Source organism: Sorex araneus, chromosome X (assembly GCF_027595985.1).
Source record: "Sorex araneus isolate mSorAra2 chromosome X, mSorAra2.pri, whole genome shotgun sequence".
Classification (NCBI taxonomy): Eukaryota; Metazoa; Chordata; class Mammalia; order Eulipotyphla; family Soricidae; genus Sorex; species Sorex araneus.
In genome coordinates, this window is record NC_073313.1 from 351,559,292 (window position 1) to 351,580,455 (window position 21,164).

Below are 21,164 nucleotides of genomic sequence, written 5' to 3' on the forward strand. Positions count from 1 at the left end.
TTTGTATAAGAAGACAAGTCAGCTCACTCCAGAGCACAGAGCCCTTTTCAAGGGAACAGCCATATGGGGGACTGCCAGGATAAGGAGGGGCTGTCTGTTTCAGTCACAGACGATCCCTGGAATGCCCTGGAAGAAGGCAGGACTTCCAAGGATGGAGTTTTTTGAAACTTTAGTGCCATCACCAGTTTTGCACTCACTGAATGTGAGAAATCAAGGAAAACTGACAAATGTCCCTGTGATTATGAAGCTATGGGCTTTATGCCTCGTGCTGCCCACATGCACTGAAAGTAGTCCTGGAGGTTCTGCCATCAGGAAGCCCCTGCACCATCACAGGAAGTGCCATCTCTGACACTCAATAAGTTCTACAACTAGAACGTGTGATCCCCAAGCAAGGCCCACAGCTGAAGAAGTCTGAGCAGGACGGAGGCCCCTAGCCAGTATCACAACCAAGAGTTTGAGCAGCACAACCAAGCGTGTCCAAGCCATGATCACTGGAACAAGAAGAGCACACAAAAGAAAGTGAAGGGAAAAAAGGGAGGTATAGAGTAAGCATTGCAACAATGTATCTATACAAAGAAAAACAACCTGATTACAAAATGGTCAAATGATTTTTTGTTTGTTCGTTTTGTTTTTGGGTCACACCCGGAGATGCACAGGGGTTACTCCTGGCTCTGCACTCAGGAATCACTTCTGGTGGTGCTCAGGGGACCATATGGGACGCTGGAAATTGAACCCGGGTCAGCCGCGTGCAAGGCAAATGCCCTACCTGCTATGCTATCACTCCAGCCCCCAAAATGGTCAAATGATTTGAGGAGACAAAATTCCTTGCAAGTTTATGAAGTATAAGCAATGAAGTATAAGAAAAAGGTGTTCAACATTATTAATTATGAAAATGCAAATTAAAACCCCAGTGAGATACAACTCACATGTAGTAGCATAGATAGAAGGGAAAATATTGACTATACTCCATGTTGGAGAAGAGGCACAAAGAATAGAATTTTCTACATTGTTGGGAGAAATACAAAGTAGTATGTGCCTTTGCTTAAAGTGTTTGATTTAGTTTCTTGAAAAGTTACTTATACCGGGCTGAGCACTGCCAAGGAGTAATTCCTGAGTGCAGAGCCATGACTAACCCCTGTGCATCTCCAGGTGTGACCCCAAAGGAAAAAAAAAGTTATTTATACCTACAATAGCTTAGCATTTCACACCTAGCTTTTTCTTTCAGAACAGTGATACAAAAAAATGATTCTATGAGAATGTTCATAGTCGATTTACTCAAAAATAGACCAAAACTGGAAATAGTCCACTAATAGAACAAAAAAATCCCAAACTGTTAAACATTAAAAGAGTACTTAGCAAAAGAGGGAACTACAGATACATGCAATAAAAGGAGGTAAATCTCAACATGATACAAAAATGCCCTGCAATTCCATTTATATGGAGTGCAGTAACATAGATTAAATTACTCTCTTGATATATCAAATAAGATCTGATCGATAGTTTCTGTACGGTTATAGAGAAATGGATTGACAGGAAAGGGGTATATTGGAACTTTCTGGGGTGATGTAAAAACCTAAGACTTGACAGAAAGTGGTATTTGTCAAAACAAAGATTAAAATGTGCACTTAGATCTGAATATTTCAGTGCCTGTAAATTACACATTAATTTAAAAAAAATAAAAGTAGATGAATCTCACAAAGAGGAGAAGTTGTCAAGTTTGGGCAGATGGATAATATCAGAATTAACCCGAAGCAGGAAACTGGGTTTTCCAAAGGAATCTCTTTGTGTGTGATTTAATTCATATACCATTTAAATTCTCACACTTAAAGCACACATTTCAGCAATTTTTAAGGTCTTGTAACTGCTGTGCAACCACCACTATAATTTTGGAGTCATTTTTTTCTCAAAAAACGTGGAACCTATTCATGATTTCCCCCATTTCTCCTATAACCATTCCCTAGACCAAGATAGCAGTAATCAATTTTGTCTCTATATATTTGCCTAATATACACACTTCTTACAAATGGAATGATACAATATATGGTGTTTCATGACCACTTCTTTCACTTAGTATAATAATGTTAAGGAATTCATGTGTCAGTACTTAATTTTTTTCTCCCCAATACTATTCCATTGAATGGATATACCACATTTCTTTGCCCATTCATGAGTTGATAGGCACTAAGGGTTTTTGCTCCATTTAAAACATAAACATTCACATACACGTTTCTGTGGAGATACATGTTAAAAACTTCACATTTCTATGGCGATACCTGTTCAAAACTCCTAACTACATACCTAGGAGCAGAATCACTGGGTTACATTAACCCTTTAACTTTTTAAGAATTCCAAAGCATCTGAATAATTTTATACGTATAGGGTACATAAACATATATCTATGTATAGATATATAAAGTGTGTGTGTGTGTGTGTATGTGTGTGTGTGGTCTGCGGGTCCTTCAAGCAGTGCTCACAGGACCCTGAAGGCCATTCCTGGTGATTCTTGGCCAATCTGACAAGGAGCTCAATCCGTGGGTCTAATAATGTTGCTCATACTCTATGGTGTCAGGGATTACCCAAGTCAATCCTACAGTATTGGTGTTGGGAAGGATACACCTGCTGATGCTCCTGGGACCATGAAGTGTTAAGGATCCCGTTGGGGTCTGCTGTATGCCAGGCATGTACCTCAATCCTTACATAATCTCTTGGCCTCACCATTTTATATGTCTACTAGCAGTGCATGAAGGATCCACTTTTCCACATCCTCATCAACATCTTTTCTTACCTCTCGTTATCTAGAAAGGGGGAGGTGGCACATCTAGCTGTTCTCAGAGCTTTCTTCTGGCACTGGACCCAGGGATCACTCTTTGAAGTGATCACGGTACTTGGTGTGTGGGATGCCAGGGATTGCTCAAACCAGAGTCAGCTCTGTCTAAGTCAAGTGTTTCAACTTGACTTATACTATCTAAGTCAGCCATCTCATATTTCTATTTCATTGTAGTTCTGATTGCCTTCCTCTATGGTTAATGATAGTGAAGTGCTTTGCACGTGCTTTACCATTTGTTAATTTTTTTTTGAGAAAGTGAATCTTTTGAAGAGCTTTTTGCCAAAATATTTACTCTGAATAGATTCTTCAATCTATTTGTTCTACTCTTTGAGGCCTTCTACACCAATATAGACATTGGTACGAAGACCTAGGGAAGTGCATCACTCTAAAATCACAGTTCTGGTTTACAGCTATTTTTGTACTGTATAGTGAGTAGGAAAATGGAAAATTAAGAACTACAATGTGGTCTCTGTCAGCAATGCTAAACTCTGGATCGTGGCACGTCTGGATAAGTTCTCTAGTCTTAAATGAGGGGGGGCTGGTATCTCATGAGGATGCATTATTCATATGCAGTTCCCAAGTTTGCCTAATATCACAAATAATTGATGGTATATGGGGAATAAGCAGATTTTGAGGATGAGACCATTGGAAAATAATAGGATAAGACTCAGCTATATTTTTTAAAAGATGGTTCATTGGTTTTTGTAACAATAATTTTACAAGAGCTATCCCATTGAAAGACTAAAGACTGTTGCCCACTTTTGATGGGATAATAAATGGAATTGGTTGAGCAATTACCCACAGTCCTTCAGGTATCTTCCCGAACACTATCTCTAAAATAAATGCTTATGAAGCATTAGATTGTACTAATGTTTCCCCATATCTTCTATCATTTAAAGGGAAAATGGAAATATAACAATATATTTATATTGTTATATAAAATAACAATATTTTATATTGCTATATAAATATAACAATATTTATATATTGTTATAGAAAAGTATACAAAAAACAAAATTGGTATAGAAAAAGTAAACAAAATAAAAGTAAACAAAGATGGTATGGAAAACAATAGAAATATGAGCATAAAACGTAAAACTTAATGCAAAGGTCAGACACGAACTTATGTCCAATCTACATCATCAGGAAATCTAAGAACAGATGTGTTTAATTTTGTATTTGACCCAGCTTAGTTATAACTATTTGTCACTGTCACTGTCATCCTGTTGCTCATCGATTTGCTCGAGCGGGCACCAGTAACATCTCCATTGTGAGACTTGTTGTTACAGTTTTTGGCTATGCCAGGGGTAGCTTGCCAGGCTCTGCCATGTGGGCAGGATACTATCGGTAGTTTGCCGGGCCCTCCGAGGTAACTATGGATAAGGCGTCTGATTCCGAATCAGAAGATTGAGGGTTCAGGTCCCTTCGTGGTCGTTGCTGGGCATTCTTTTATAACTATTTGACCCACTTCAATTATATTCTGTCATCAATTTCAAAAAGAATATTCAACATTCAAGTAGAGGTACCACATTTCATTTAGTCTATTGCTACATGTCCTTCAGCCTTCCATCACCCCCCTCTAGTGCTTCCTTCTTAACTCTTTGGAATCCAGCCTCCTTACTTCAAGCAATACATCAAATGAGACTCCCAGTACTGGGTAGTTCACTGCCTAATTCCTTATCTGAAAGAAAGTAAAGTGAGCAGGTCATTTGCCTTGCAAGTGACCAATCAGATTTTGATCCCCAGAAGGAAAATGTTCCTCCAAGAACCAATGGGAGTGATAGAGTGATCCCTGAGCACAGACAGGAATGATCCCTTAGTAGAGGCAGGACTAAGCCCCAGCCAGCTCTGTGTTTAACAAACAAGCAAAAGTGAAGAGTTCAAGAATAGCTCTAAGGAAAAATGGTATCACTCAGTTTGGTCTGAATTTGTGAACAATATGTATAGCCAATATGTAATTTAGAGCTTCCATAAAATTGCCAAAGTATTAAGGTATTTATATGCTCCTATTGTTGAGGGTAAATGATATCTTATTGGTATCTTATCCCTATTTTGGAATTTTGTACATGTGCTATGAACCTCTACTCAATGTATAAGACTGGAAGTGAAAAGGACCCATTAAAAATGTAAGTAGTAAAAGAGCAACAAGGTAATAGTGATTTTATTTTGTAAAAATATTTAGTTACTAATAAATATTCATTTTGACACCACCAACAAAGATCTGTTTAATATAAAGGAGCAAGTAGCAAAAGTTATGCCAGTAAATAAAGCCCATTCTATTTGAAATATCAAATCAAACTGGATTTGAGATCCCATCTGATTCCTTACCAAGTCCAGCCAAACCCAATTAAACCCAACAGACCTCAGCTAATCCCAATCAAACCTAGCCATGTACAACCAAACTTAACCAAATACAAATCATAAGCAAACTTACCCAAACATAACCAAATATACCTATAGCGAATCAAACACAATAAAAAAAAACAAACAACAAATGTAGATGTGTTAAATCCAGAGTGAGATATCTTTTATTGAACATAATCAAGATTAAATGTTAATTTTTTTTCCCCAGAACACATAATTTTTGAGTTTGCTCTTGCTTTTCAAATAGGTATTTTAGGGGTCGGAGCAATAATACAGTAGGTAGGGGTCTTGCCTTGCTCACAGCCAATCTGGTTTCAATCCCCACCACCCCATACTGTCCCCTGTGCCCCATCAGAAGTGATCCTAAGCTCAGAGCTAGGAGTAAGCACTGCCAGACATGGCCCCCAAATGAACAAACAAACATAAAATAAAATAGCTATATTAGACACACCAAATATACTGAAAAAATATGTGGCAGGGGTTTTCACCTTTTGGTTTACTGCACCTTATCTAGAAAATCTCTGCTAGAAACTTTAAATAGAAGGACGTATCAACGATTGTTTTTAATATAGATAAAATACACGAAATATTAGCTTAAAGCATATGAACTCTGCAATCCAAGGTGAATACTAGAGGAAAAGACACTCAACTCTGACATTTGGGAATTACCATTTGAGAAAAGAAAATACAGGTGCCAAGCAGGAACAGGGCTTATGTCTGATTAAACATTAATGTGCCACGTTTGTAAATATACTCAGTCAATAATTCTTTTAGTCAGCATTTATAATTTTATCTGAGAAAAGATTTAATTTTTTGACTAAAAATAATCTTTTACATGAAAGGATAACCTTAGGATCCTGAAATTACAAAATTGAATAATTGTCATATATAGAACAGATAGAATTGACTCAAAAGAAATCATATGTAAACTTTATGTCTTGTATTGATCAACTTTTCTTTCACCTCCAGTGATATTTATTCTATATTAATCTGGGTAAATTACTATGTGTACCATTTTTCTTTGGAAGATGACACAGTATTTTTTTTTAATTAGGAAAGACAGATGATGCTAATTTATGCTTGGCCTACACCAGTAATCAATACAAATGGAGACATTAAGAAGGATCTTCTGTTTTTAGTTTTGAATAGAAGAAAAACAATCCCTGAAAATTCAGACATAGTTGCATACATATTTAGTTTAAGGATCATAAAATCTTTATGTCATAATTTCCTTATTGACAAGCTATTTAAAAAGAACTAACGGCTTTATCATTATCTTTTAATTTTTGGGACTTACTTTCAAAATCCAGGAAAAAATGCGGATAGTTTTCAATTTCCCTGGTAAGGACTTTGAGCAGGTTTCCCATCCCAGCAAACCTAGGAGAGGTAACACAAAACCAAAAACCATTAGCAGTGTTAAAAACAGACATTCTAAAAAGGCTGGATAAATGAGACTAACTTGAATAATAGACCACTGGAACACCTTGCACCTCCACCTGAAGATCATCCAGAGAGCATCTTTCTGCGAGGAGATGAGTAATAGCTTAGTAATGCATTTCCCTATCAGAGCATATCTGCTGAACTGGGTCTTGAAAATTTAGGGCTATCTGACCTAAACCATACAAAGTGTGACAATAAGAAGTACGGCACAAGCTCCCCTTGGAGAATACACTTGCATCCTGTATCCAGTCACCATAAAAGAAATGAACAAAAGAACCTTTGATTTAAGAAAATGGATACCAGTTAGTTAGTTCCCAGCAGCCATTTAGGTATATTCTACAACGTCACTAGTTTACCCCTTTACCAGCTAAATAATTTCAGTGTATTTTATTTCATTTTCATCAACATGATATATCAGGTTAATGGGCAAGCATAGATGTGAGGGAATTATTAAAATACATATCTAGAAGGGTAAGACTTATAATTTCTGGAAATAAAGAACTTAGATACACAGATTTACAGTTCTGGAGACCCTTCTTAAACTAGGGGATTCCTAGGGAGGTCACCTTTTCCAGAAGGCAAAGAAGAGGTCTCTTTATTGGACATTTCAGTGAAATTGGGTTATTCATAAAGTGCAAAAAATATAGAAAATCCAAAACCTGTTTTTTAATAAAAACTATGTTATAGCTTAAAGACATTTGCAAAGGTAAATCAAATCCGTAGAGAAACACAAATTTGTTGCACATCTGCAATCTCAGTTTCAAAGCATAGGGGAAATGTAGTTATTATTTAAGCAGCACCATTTCTGCTGCTGTCAGTTCCCTATAGTAAATTCCTGTTCAGGAGGCCACTCACTCATCCATTTACCAAACTTGTGTCTATAGACCTGAAATTCCATGCAACGGGATCGTACTCCTTGGAAGACAATAGGACCAGTGAAACAGATACCTCTGCAAGTAGAGACTCAATTTGAAGAATCACTGGACCAGTATACAGAAAGTGCAAGGTTGTAAATTTTCTCTGCACATGGCTTCTGACAGTGTTTACACGAGGGAGTTTTAAATATATATATATATATATATATGTATATATATATATATATATATACACACACACACACCAGTACAGAAAGATGTGGTGAGAGAAGAGTGCACTGAAAGAACGACCTTGAGGGCCAGAGAGATAGTGCAACCGATAGGTTGCTTGTCTTGCATGCAGTCAACTGGGGTTCAATCCTCAGCCCCATATATTGTTCTTAAGCCCTGCCAGGAGTAATCCATGAGTGTGGAACCAGGAGTAAAACCTGAGCACAGTCAGGTGTGGCCCAAAATCCAAAAAGATGTGCAGGAAAGTATGAAACAGCAGTTTTCTTGTAAGCAGATTATGGTATAGTCTAGCCTTTATAATCATTTCCTGCAAACACAAACATACACATACACACACACAAACATACACACAAACACACACAGAGGCATCATCTACAGTGAAACTCAACAAGGTGAAACTTGGAGAGGATCTACTCAGGGGACCTGATTTCCAACGTATTTAACTTTACAGTCCAGAACAAACAACTTTATCTCACTAATCCTCAGTTTCTTATCTGCAACATAACTTATTGCATCTGGTAATGAAAGATAATGATAGAAAATATACATAAAATGCTTACTTAGCACAATACTATATTATTTTGGATGTGTGCTCAAGGAATGTTATAGGTTATTACTATTGATAATTATCACTGTTGTTTTCATTATGATAATCGTGCCAGGTTTTAAACAAAACTGTCTGATTAAGAATGTATTAGATACTAGCAAATAGGATCCAACAACTCATCAAAAAGATCATACATCACGACCAAGTGGGATTCATCCCAGGGATGCAAGGATGGTTTAACATTCGGAAATCAATCAACATAATCCAGCATATCAACAAAAGTAAAGATAAAAACCATATGATCATATCAATAGATGCAGAGAAAGCATTTGACAAGATCCAACATCCTTTCATGATGAAAACCCTTGCCAAAATGGGGTTTGGAGGAACTTTCCTCAAGATAGTCGAAGCCATCTATCACAAGCCTACGGCAAGCATTATCCTCAACGGGGAAAAACTAAGGGCCTTTCCTCTGAGATCAGGCACAAGACAAGGATGCCCACTCTCACCACTCCTCTTCAATATAGTACTGGAAGTACTTGCGATAGCTATTAGACAAGAAAAAGAGATTAAGGGCATCCAGATAGGAAGGGAAGAAATCAAACTCTCACTATTTGCAGACGACATGATACTATATCTAGAGAAGCCTAAAACCTCTACTAAGAAACTCTTAGAAACAATAGACTTATACAGTAAAGTTGCAGGCTACAAAATCAATACCCAAAAATCCATGGCCTTCATATATGCAAACAATGAGGCAGAGGAAAGGGACATGAAAAAAGCAATCCCATTCACATTCGTGCCCCAGAAAATCAGGTACCTCGGAATCAGCTTAACCAAGGAAGTAAAAGACCTTTACAAAGAAAACTACATAACGCTACTCCATGAAATCAAAGAGGACATGAGGAAATGGAAACATATACCCTGCTTGTGGATAGGGAGAATCAATGTTGTCAAAATGGCAATACTCCCTAAAGCATTATACAGATTCAATGCGATCCCTATAAGTATACCCATGACATTCTTCAAAGAAATGGATCAAGCAATCCTAAAATTCATATGGAATAATAAACGTCCAAGGATAGCAAAAACAATTCTTGGGAAAAAGATGATGGGAGGCATCACCATCCCCAACCTCAAACTTTACTACAAAGCAGTAACAATTAAAACAGCATGGTACTGGAACAAAGGCAGAGCCGTAGACCAATGGAACAGGGTGGAATATCCCTACACACAACCCCAAATGTATGACCATCTAATCTTTGATAAGGGAGCAAGAGATGTAAAGTGGAGCAAGGAAAGCCTCTTTAACAAATGGTGCTGGCACAACTGGACAACCACATGCAAAAAAATGGGTTTAGACCTTGACCTGACACCATGCACAAAAGTCAGATCAAAATGGATTAAAGACCTCAACATTAGACCACAAACCATAAGGTACATTGAAGACAAGGTCGGCGAAACCCTCCACGATATTGAAGATAAGGGTATCTTCAAAGGTGACACGGAACTAAGCAATCTAGTAAAAACAGAGATCAACAAATGGGACTACATTAAACTAAAAAGCTTCTGCACCGCAAGAGATACAGTGACCAGAATACAAAGACTATCCACAGAATGGGAAAGGATATTTACACAATACCCATCAGATAAGGGGTTGATATCAATGGTATATAAAGCACTGGTTGAACTCTACAAGAAGAAAACATCCAACCCCATCAAAAAATGGGGCGAAGAAATGAACAGAAACTTTACCAAGGAAGAAATACGAATGGCCAAAAGGCACATGAAAAAGTGCTCTGCATCACTAATCATCAGAGAGATGCAGATCAAAACAACTTTGAGATACCACCTCACACCACAGAGACTAGCACACATCCAAAAGAACAAAAGCAACCGCTGTTGGAGAGGATGTGGGGAGAAAGGGACCCTTCTTCACTGCTGGTGGGAATGCCGACTGGTTCAGCCCTTCTGGAAAACAATTTGGACGACTCTCAAAAAATTAGATATTGAATTCCCATTTGACCCAGCAATACCACTGCTGGGAATATATCCCAGAGAGGCAAAAAAGTACAATCGAAACAACATCTGCACATGTATGTTCATCGCAGCACTGTTTACAATAGCCAGAATCTGGAAAAAACCCGAATGCCCCAGAACGGATGACTGGTTGAGGAAACTTTGGTACATCTATACAATGGAATACTATGCAGCTGTTAGAAAAAAGGAGGTCAAGAATTTTGTAGTCAAGTGGATGGGCATGAAAAGTTTCATGCTGAGTGAAATGAGTCAGAAAGAGAGAGACAGACATAGAAAGATTGCACTCATCTATGGTATATAGAATAACAGAGTGGGAGACTAACACTCAAGAACTGTAGAAATAAGTACCAGGAGGTTGACTCCATGGCTTCGAGGCTGGCCTCACGTTCCGGGGAAAGGTCAACTCAGAGAAGCGATCACCAACTACATTGTAGTCGAAGGCCATGTGGGGGAAGGGAGTTGCGGGCTGAATGAGGGCTAGAGACTGAGCACAGCGGCCACTCAACACCTTTATTGCAAAGCACAACAGCTAATTAGAGAGAGAAAACAGAAGGGAATGCCTTGCCACAGTGGCAGGGTGGGGTGGGGGGGAGATGGGATTGGGGAGGGTGGGAGGGACACTGGGTTTACGGGTGGTGGAGAATGGGCACTGGTGAAGGGATGGGTTCCAAACTTTGTATGAGGGAAGTATAAGCACAAAAGTGTATAAATCTGTAACTGTACCCTCACGGTGATTCTCTAATTAAAAATAAATAAATTTAAAAAAAAAAAAAAGAATGTATTAGATACATTGTCTACAGTTCTACAAAAGAGAACTGGGACCAGTGAGAAAATAACAATCTTTATTTAATGTTTTGAAAGGAAATACTCACTGCTAGAATTGTTAGAATATTGGATATTATGAAGTAGTGGTATTACTGTCATTGTTGGTGTTTAAGTGTCAATATGTTATACATGTCCTTTTAAAATGAACTATATGTGTACAAAGTTGGATTACATACTTCTTAGGCCTTGCCCATATTTATGCACATAGAATTGGTCATACATATGTATGCATATCTATCACTTGTATTACTTGTACCACCTGTCATCCCGTTGATCTTCGATTTGCTCAAGCGGGCACCAGTAACGTCTCCATTCATCCCTGTCACGTGCTAATGTAGCCCAATGGCATCTGCTCCCTCCAGGAACATGAAGAGCCTCAAACTGTTTAGGGTTTTGACGAAGAAGTCTGACCATCTCATAGGTGGGTGGCCACGCGGTCTTTTGATATCCCGTGGAATCCAGTAGGTAACAGCTCTAGTCCAGCGGTCATCTCTAAATTGCATTACATGTCCAGCCCATCTGATTTTTGACGCCTTGGCAAACAAGATAGCGTCCCTGATTCTTGATTGTCGACGGAGATCAGAACTCTGGATTCCTTCTCTCACTTGAGTGAAATGTGATACTCCAAGCAGAGCTTTTTCAATTCCTCTTTGGGATACCCGAATAGCGTTCTCATCCTGTTTTTGTTGGGCCCAGGTCTCTGAGTATGTTAGTGCAGAAAGAATGGTGGACTCAAAAAGATGTACCCAGAGCCAGAGGTTCTTCATTTTCTCAACCACTTCCTTGACGCTCTTGAAGGTGTTCCACACTGCTCTCTTCCTCCTGCGCAGTTCAGGTGCCAGGTCATTTGTTATGTTGAGTTCTCGACCTAGGTACACATAACTGCTGCATTTGGAGATGTTCCTTCCTTTGAGGTAAGTAGAACATCAGGAACTAGTTCGTTTCTCATGAACATTGTCTTCGTGAGATTCGGCTGCAGTCCCACCTTTTTACACTCACAGTTGAAGTCAGCCAGCATTCGTGCCACTTGGCTGATATTTGGTGTTATGAGTACGATGTTATCAGTGAAGCGGAGGTGGTGTAGTTGCCAACCGTCTATCTTCACTCTCATTCTTTCCCATTCCAGTCACTGCATGATGGTCTCAAGGGTGGCACTGAAGAGTTTTGGTGAGATAGTGTTGCCCTGCTGAATCCCTTTCTTTACGTCGATGATCACTTCTTTGTAGAATGGCGAGATCCTGGTGATGAATCCGTAATACAGCTCACAAGGGATCCTAATGTATTGAGTTTGAACATCCTGTGTGGCTAGGGCTTCAATGACCACTTTAGTCTCAACAGAATCTAAGACCTTCTTTAAACCAATGAACATTAGACAGAGCAGCATCCTGAACTCTCGTGAAACCTCAATCAGCTTGGTCACTGTGTGGATATGGTCAATCATGCTGAATCCTTTTCGGAACCTAACTTGCTCGCATGGTTGTCCTTCATCTAGTGTTCTGCCAATCTTATTTAGGATGACTGGAATGAATAACTTGTAGACGATGGACAACAGGCAGATCGGGCAATCTTGGATGTCTCCCTTCTTTTACAACAGGGCAGTCCTGCTGGTTTTCCATTGGATGGAACCTTGCATTCAGACAGGTAGTGTGTAAAGAGCCGAGCCAGTGTATTGATGAGTACTGGTGGCAGATTCCTCAGGTGTTCATGTCTGACCTTGTCTAGACCAGGTGCTGCATGCGTCTTTACCAATGAAATGGCATGTTGGATTTCAGAAGGGAGGACGTTGGGAACGACATATCCATCCTGCGGAATTTGGTAAGTGGGCAGGTGGAGGTGGCTATCAAAGAGATCCAAGTAGAAGTCATGGATAACCTTTTCACATCTGGAAGATGTGACAGATCCATCAGGACGTTGGAGGGCAGTTATCTTGGTCTTACAGTTGGCGAAGGACAGGCGGGCATTATGAATACTTTTCTTGGCTTCTGCCGCATCGACCAACACTACTGCTCCTCTCTCTTTGAGGTCCTCCTTATAACTTCTCTGCACAGCTTTGCGAGCTTAGACAGTAGCCTCTGATTGCCTGAGGCTCGCGCCAGACCATGTTGGCCAATAAGGTTGAGAGTTTCCGAAGACAGGCAACTTTTTGTGGCTTTCTCTCTCTCTGCATTCTTCGTACAATCATGGAGGTCCTGAACCAGTTGATTGTATTCCTCGTCGATGTTGTCAACAATGGCATCTTCGCATATTGCCGCAGTAGTTAAAGAGCTCCCAGTTGGTGGTCATTCTGGGAGTTCTCTTCTTAAACTGTGCAGCCCTTTCTCCCTGCTCCGTGAAGTAGAATTTCACACGAAGGAGACAGTGATCTGATCCCATTTGGAATTTGGGGACAACAGTGACATTGGTCAGGCAAAACCATTGATTGAATATGATGTGGTCAATTTCATTGTGGAACTGTGCACCGGGGGACTCCCATGTCTAGCATGTAGATTCAGCCTTCTGGAACTGCGAGTTACCATGGATGGTCTTGGTCAACATGATGAGCTCAGACAGTCTCTCACCCTGTTTGTTGCATTCTAGGCCGTGGGTCCTGATGTGGAGTTCTTCGGGTGATTAACTAGGTCCTATCTTGGCATTAAAATCACCAACAATGACCTTGTAGAAGGTGTGGTCTTCTTTATAGAACTTCTCCAGCTCCATGTAGAACTTCTCAATTTCTTCTTCATCATCGTTGGATGTTGGTGCGTAGACAACAAAGATAGAAACTGCTGGCACAAGCCACATCTATTTCAACCATAAGCGTCTGATTCGGGTTGTTAGGCATTCAAATGAATCAATGTTCATGGCTAAGTTCGTGTTGACAAGGACACCGACACCACTGACGCCTCTACTGTCACATGTTCCAAGGAACAGTTCTTCTCCAGTGTCAAAAACGGCGTGATATTTTTGATGCCTTCTCGTCTCCGTCAATCCAATGACATCATACTTGATCTTCTGCTTGCGCCATCAGGTTCTCGACGGATGCTTCCGATGCCAGCGTACGTGCATTAAAAGTGCAAACAGTCATTTTTAGTCCTTCTTCATTTTGGCAGCCTAGTTCGTCCCTGAGATTTTAGCAGTCTCTCCTTGTTTGTCCTTCTTAACACTGCCATATTGGGGGCTCTTCCAGCGTCAATGAACCCCGTTGTTGTTACTGGTTTTGCCATATCAAATACACCACGGGTAGTTGCCAGGCTCTGCCGTGTGGGCGGGATACTGTCAGTAGCTTGCCAGGATCTCCGATGGAGATGGAGGCTTTTAGGGCGGCCTCCAATCGCCATTATAGGTGTTCTGATGATTCACACCATATTTGAACCCCATCAAATATGGTGAGGTAATGATGGACAATGGGTAGGAAGTGTTTATGATGTGTCGCATGGTCGCAAAGCCACAGAAAAGTGGTCTGGAGCATGGCGGCAGTTACACACACACACACACACACACACACACACACAAAGTAGAAGGCAAAAGATTGTTTCTTTTTGGAAAATAAAATCTCCGTTTTTTTCTTTTGGTCAATCTTAAACTCCTCTGTAGTCTTAATGAAATCTTAACACATTTTTGAGCACAACCTGATATAAATAGGTACTGGTAAATTAAAAACTGGAACTAATAAAATCCATCCCTGCCAATGAATTTATAAACTCTCCTGGGTCTCTCAGAAAGAACCTGCTTCTATCTTAATGAATGATTCCAGCTCAGATATGGAGGCTCTTTTTGGAGGAAGGCGACACTACTGCTTTGTGGAAGACTCCACTTTTATATAAAATGCCTTAATGGGAGTTAAGTAGTCTTCATTTCCTAGTTTTGTGTTAATTGTGCATCACAAGAGACCAAAATGGATTTAGCTTCCTCCTAAAAAATCTGTCTTGTATATGATTTTACTGTCATAGTTGGATAGTATGTCAAATCCTTAAAATTTAGTAATACCTTAAAAAAACCCATATGAAAATAGATGCAAATGTTAAAAGGCTACAGAATTCTATCTGTACAGGCTGCTTAAGTGAGTTGGTGGATAAGACTAAGGATTTTGGAATTCAACCCTAACATCAATCAAGGTCACTGGAACTCCCAGTACTTGTGGTTCAAACTGGATTTTGTGATATTGGGTGTCAGGTCCAGTCCTGTGTAACCTAGAAATCATATATGTAAACAAATTCTCTTTGAATAAAGATAGAAATACCTTATCTCCCTTATGGAGAATAGATTTGATCATTATCTCTTCTTCCTGCCAAGATTGACAAGAATTCATAAAAGTGTTTCTAACTTAAAGAGAGATGAGTTCACACAGAGGGCCATAGGGTAGAGACCATGACTGTTTTTAATTGAGCACCGGGCTCCACTTGAAATGATTTCTTGCCCCTGAGGCTTCTCTTACAGCCACTGGAGCAATAGCATAGCGGGTAGGGTGTTTGGCTTGCACGCGGCCAACCCAGGTTCGATTCCTCCATCCCTCTCAGATATCCCGGCAAGCTACCGAGAATATGACACCCGCACGGCAGAGCCTGGCAAGCTCCCCATGGCATTTCGATATGCCAAAAACCGGTAACAACAAGTCTCACAATGGGGATGTTACTGGTGCCCGCTCGAGCAAATAGATGAGCAACAGGATGACAGTGATACAGTGAGGCTTCTCTTACAGCCACTGGCCATATTCCTCGGGGCAGAGATACTCTAATCTTTTCAAACAGTTCCTAAGTACATACACAATGCATTGCTTTATACATTACTACTGAGATGATATAATGAACTAATAAGAATTATTTTTAATATTTTATCTTCTTTAATTTAAAGCATACATAATTAAAGCACAGAAATACATGAAGAGGGGAAAATGTAGAATAGAAGGGAAAAAACTGAGAGTGTTTGTAGGAAATGGATGAGACCAGAAAGAAGAAATGAAATGGCCACATAGATATAAAACACCATCTCACTCCCTCTCCTGCCTGTATTCTTCAGTAAGTAAATCATTTTAGCTGTGGGTCTCAGTTCCTTGTCTGAATAAAAATCGTATCTCTCGCATGTGATTATTGCAAGAACTGCATAAATGAGGGTAAAGCACTGTGATCACTATAAAATGCTTTGCAAGTATTAGCTATAATTATTCAACATTAAAACTTAAGTTATAGCTCAAGGTATTCAGGAATCAAAGAACTATAACATCCCCTAAATAGTGTAAGTTGCATTTTTCTCTTTCAGGTTTGATTTCTCAAGATTCATGATACATTTGCACAAATATGTTTAACTATAGAAAAATAGAAATTGTAAAATATTCTATTTCAAATACATGACCTGATTTCTTCTTCAAAATATATATAGGAGAATTCATATATCACTGTATCACTGTCATTCCATTGGTCATCAATTTCCTTAAGCGGGAGTCAGTAACGTCTCCATTCGTCCTAGCCCTGAGATTTTAGCAGCTTCTCTTTACTAATTCTTCCCAGCGGTGCCGCATTGAGGCTCTTTCAGGGTAAGGAGAATGAGACCCATCATTGTTACTGGTTTTGGCATGTTGAATAGGCCATGGAGAGCTTGCCAGGCTCTGCCTTATGGGCAGGATGCTCTTGGTAGCTTGCCAGGAGAGGGAGAACTAGGCTATAAGAGGTCCGGGACCTTTGTTTTATAGTCTCTGCATCTTGGCCATTGATGGGATTACAAGGCGCTGGGGGCAGTTTGTGGGTGTGGCTGCCTAGCTACTGGAAAAGGGGTGGGGGGGTCCTGGGTGGAGGTCCAGTCCTGACCCGAGCAGGCTTGGAGATCTCAGCCCCAGGTCCCAGACACCTGGGTTCCTCTGCTGGTTCCTTATTGCATGAGGCTCATCCAAATGTGCAGAGAGGGGCTGTGGCTGGGTTCTGGAGGTCTTTGGCTGCTGGGGCTCTGCTTGGGGCAGGGAGGGAAAACTCAACCTGCCCTGCTCTGAGGGGCCCCCATGAAGACAGCCAGGCACGGGGGCAAGAAACTCTCTTCTACAACATCACTCCTTTCCCCCTTTACCAAATGAATCCAACCAGCCAATAATTCCAGTGTGTTTTGGAATGATATATAGGTACAAATATAAATATTCCAGGAATTAAAAAAACTTAGATTGATTAAAATTAAATATAGAAGCTAAAAATTATCAATGCTTATGAAAGAAAGCTAACTTTCAAAAGAACAATACTTATGTGTTTGTGATAGCACCTGGGGTCTCCAGATAATATTAACTTAGACTAATGTTCATTTTCAACATAAAACTCAAGTGTAGATAAATGCTTTTGGACACAGGAAGAGTGAGGTTACTCAAAAAATATAAAAGATAACTTTTAAACATCTGGTTGCGGCTAAATTGACCATGTTTTATAGTAATAGCACTGTAGCACTGCCACTGTCAAAGCACTGTCGTCCCATTGTTCATCAATTTGCTCGAGCGGGCACCAGTAACGTTTCCATTATGAGACTTGTTGTTACTGTTTTTGGCATATCAAATACGCCACGGGTAGCTTGCCAGGCTCTGCCACGCAGGCAGGATACTCTCAGTAGCTTGCCGGGCTCTCCGAGAGGGACAGAGGAATCGAACCCAGCTCGGACATGTGCAAGGCAAACGCCCTACCTGCTGTGCTATTGCTCCAGTCCATTTTATAATAATAATAAAAAACACAATTACCTAATAAAGAAAAGTTGCCACAAGGATTCATGTAATAGCTCTGATAAAAGGACTGAAATGCCCAAGAATAGAAGGGTGGGTGAAGTGGGGTGGGCACAAATTTGCTGTTGACTCAGTTTACCCTCCTCAGGACTGACCCTTTGGCCAGAGGCATGGCCAAAGAAAAGCAACGAGCAGCTCCTATCCCAAGCAAAGACAATCTAATACGAGCACGGTGGAGAGTTTCTTCTGCCCCTTTCCCCTTCTCTCATTTTGGACAATGCACCTTTAAGGATACTTGAGGGAGTCAGTCAGTGGAGCCCCCTGAATGCACAGAACACGTAAGGGTGTAAGAGCTTGGCAATTACAGAAACCAGAAGCTGAACACTCTAGCGATGCAGTCCACAAAGCACAGGCTTCACTTCTGACTGTCCACCCGGTTCACATCCCAGAGGGCAAATGCTCAGAAGTGTCCACTGAATGTGAAAGGAACAGTATGTGCCTGGTACATAATAAGCACCATCAGAGCAACTGTGGATAATAATACTGTCATCAGTGCCATATGACAGAAGCAAGAACACTCGCGTTTTATTGAGTTTTTACTATGTGCCTGGAGCACCCACCACTCTGGCATTCACTCGGCCCTTACGATTCCCACCTTTACTAAAAGAAAAAGAGGTTCAGAGGGTGAGGAATCTTTCTGAAGATGGAAGAGAAGAGAAGATGATCATATTAGACTTCCAATTCTACTCTGATCACACTTCCTCTGACTTCCATACAGCCAGCCAGCCTCTCTGCCTAACACAAATCCGACCGTTCTTCCTGAGACTCCTGACCCTAAAACACTCACATGCATGCACATGACGCAGAGACCTGGCCACTGGCCCCCTGTCACCGACTGGGGGCGCTCTCTACCTCCCACCTCATACCCGCCACTTCTCAAAGAGAACCCTGCTTTCTCCCGTCAAGAACAGAAACCAATTTCTTTTTTTCAAATGTTTGCCTTGCATGCGGCCAACCTGGGTTTGATTCCTCCGTCCCTCTTGGAGATACCGAGAGTATCCCGCCTGCATGGCAGAGCCTGGCAAGCTACCCGTGGCGTATTTGATATGCCAAAAACAGTAACAATAGGCCTCACAATGCAGACGTTACTGGTGCCCGCTCAAGCAAATTGATGATCAATAGCTTTTCTGAATGATCTATTAGTTTGAGTGATGAGACTTTTGTTGTAGTATTTTAATAAAACAATCCTACGAGGTAGGTAGGATCTGTGGCTATGCCAATGGAAAGGGAAAGAAATAGACTCAGAGATTTCTAAAGGTGCTCGGGTTCTTAAGTGCAGAGTAAAATCTGGAATTCAATTGCCCTTGACCTCTAAGCAACAGCTCTGGCCATCAGTGTCCCTCTCACGTACCCTTTCTGGGATGAGTTTGGAAATCAGGACCCCTGAAAGACTCCTTTGGGTTTTCTCTATATCATCATGGGTCTTACATAATGATACCTTCCCTCCTGTATCATCAAGAACTTCAGATCTTCTCCAGCAGAGCTGTTACACTTCACTACAGTTCTGGCCTGTAGGCAGCCATCTGTATCACTCGATCACTGTCATCCCGTTGCTCATTGATTTGCTCGAGTGGGCACCAGTAACGTCTCCATTGGGAGACTTGCTGTTACTGTTTTTGGCATATTGAATACGCCACGGGTAGCTTGCCAGGCTCTGCCGTGTGGGCGAGGTATTCTCGGTAGCTTGCCGGGCTCACCGAGAGGGACAAAGGAATTGAACCTGGGTTGGCCACGTGCAAGGCAAACGCCCTACCTGCTGTATTATCACTCCAACCCACAGGTAGCCATCTAGGGGGAAAAAATTCTTAGTATGATCTTGTCCAGTGGATAGTCAAGGCAAAGTGAAGAAAAAATATCCAAGGGTATACAAACATGTTTGCGCTGCTGTGTTTTAATTTAATTTTAGGAAATGAGCAATTAAGATCTCTAAATAATTAAGAACATAGCAATTGAGATAGCATAAATTCCCAGAGTTTATTAGGAAACTTGACAAGTTAAGGAAACTCAAAGGTGGAGGGGCTGCTAAGTTTGCCAAAGAGACACCTGGGCCTGTGTGCAGAGCCCAGAGGGGCCTGGCGGACACCCAGGCCCAGGGTTCGAGCTGCAATTTGCTACCCACTTGCCTTCGTTTGACGGTGAAGTCTGACCAGCTAACAGTAATAGTGTTGCGCGATTTCCCCCGCAGAACGGAGCAGAGAAGTCCAGTTGCGGCTTTCGGAATGTCGGCTGGGAGTGGGCGTGGTTTAAACTGGGCTGGGTTTAAACTGATCTGCCTCTCAACCTCCTTCGCAAAAGCTCAGAGTTGGAGAGAGAATTCAGAATCCCAGGCAGCACGGCAGCTGCACAGCCAATACCCTTCTCTCCCCACACCGAGGAGCTGGCCCTGGAGAAAGGGAAGGCTGTGTGGGTATGTCTGGCATTCCCGGGGTTCAGAGGGACCTTCCCCTGGTACCTGCAGACTCCCTGGTCCGTTACGTACACGACCAAGCTGTTCGCATTAGAAGCAAAGCCAGTCAACCATTCGCTTATAATATATCCGCAACAAAAGAGGGGACTTAAAAAATTACTTCTCAAGCAAAAGGCGGGGGGGGCGGATAAGGAGGGTGGTAGGAGGGAAGACTGGTGATGAGAAACGGGCACTGGTGGGGGGATGGGTGCTCTGATCATTGTATGACTGAAATGCAATCATGAGGGCTGGAGTGATAGCACAGCGGGTGGGGCATTTGCCTTGCATGCAGCCCACCCGGGTTCGATTCCCAGCATCCCATAGGGTCCCCTGAACACCACCAGGGGTAATTCCTGAGTGCAGAGCCAGGAGTGACCCCTGTGCATCGCCAGGTGTGACCCCCCCCAAAAAAAAAGAAAAAAAAATGAAATGCAATCAAATCAAGTTTGTAAATCTGTAACTCTATCTTAAGGTGATTCATTAAAAAAAATTTAAAAAAGCAAAAGGCAGTTTTCTTAAATGCAATAAGCACCCATTTTTTTCTGGGGAGTTGGGGGTCCCAGGAGGGTGATCCATTGGAAGAACTTCAGGAATCTGAAGTGACACACAGAGACAGGATGGATTTTTTTTTTGAGGGTTTTTTTTTTTTTTTCACACACCCAAACACACTCATACAAGGGATTCAGTGCTGAGGGCACCAGACAAGGGATCGAGTGCTGAGGGGTCCCAAGCCAAAGAGACTTGGAACCCTGATTGCCCTCCAGGAGAGGTTTTTATTTTCTTTTTAAGCCGTGTACCCTCCTGCCTAAGTGTCTGGGTGCCCCCCACCAGGTGAATTCTCACGG

At 41.2% G+C, this 21,164-nt stretch overlaps 1 protein-coding gene across 6 annotated transcripts in view; it reads right to left on the reverse strand.

Moving 5' to 3' along the window:
* CYRIA (CYFIP related Rac1 interactor A) overlaps positions 1-21,164 on the reverse strand; it is a 117,768-nt gene that overhangs the window by 25,724 nt on the left and 70,880 nt on the right. For all 6 annotated transcript variants that reach the window (XM_055122974.1, XM_055122975.1, XM_055122979.1 and 3 more), the window contains one exon: positions 6,489-6,568. In XM_055122974.1, the coding sequence (XP_054978949.1) occupies positions 6,489-6,558 (70 nt within the window). In that variant the 5' untranslated portion in view covers positions 6,559-6,568. The remainder of the gene's footprint in view (positions 1-6,488; positions 6,569-21,164) is intronic.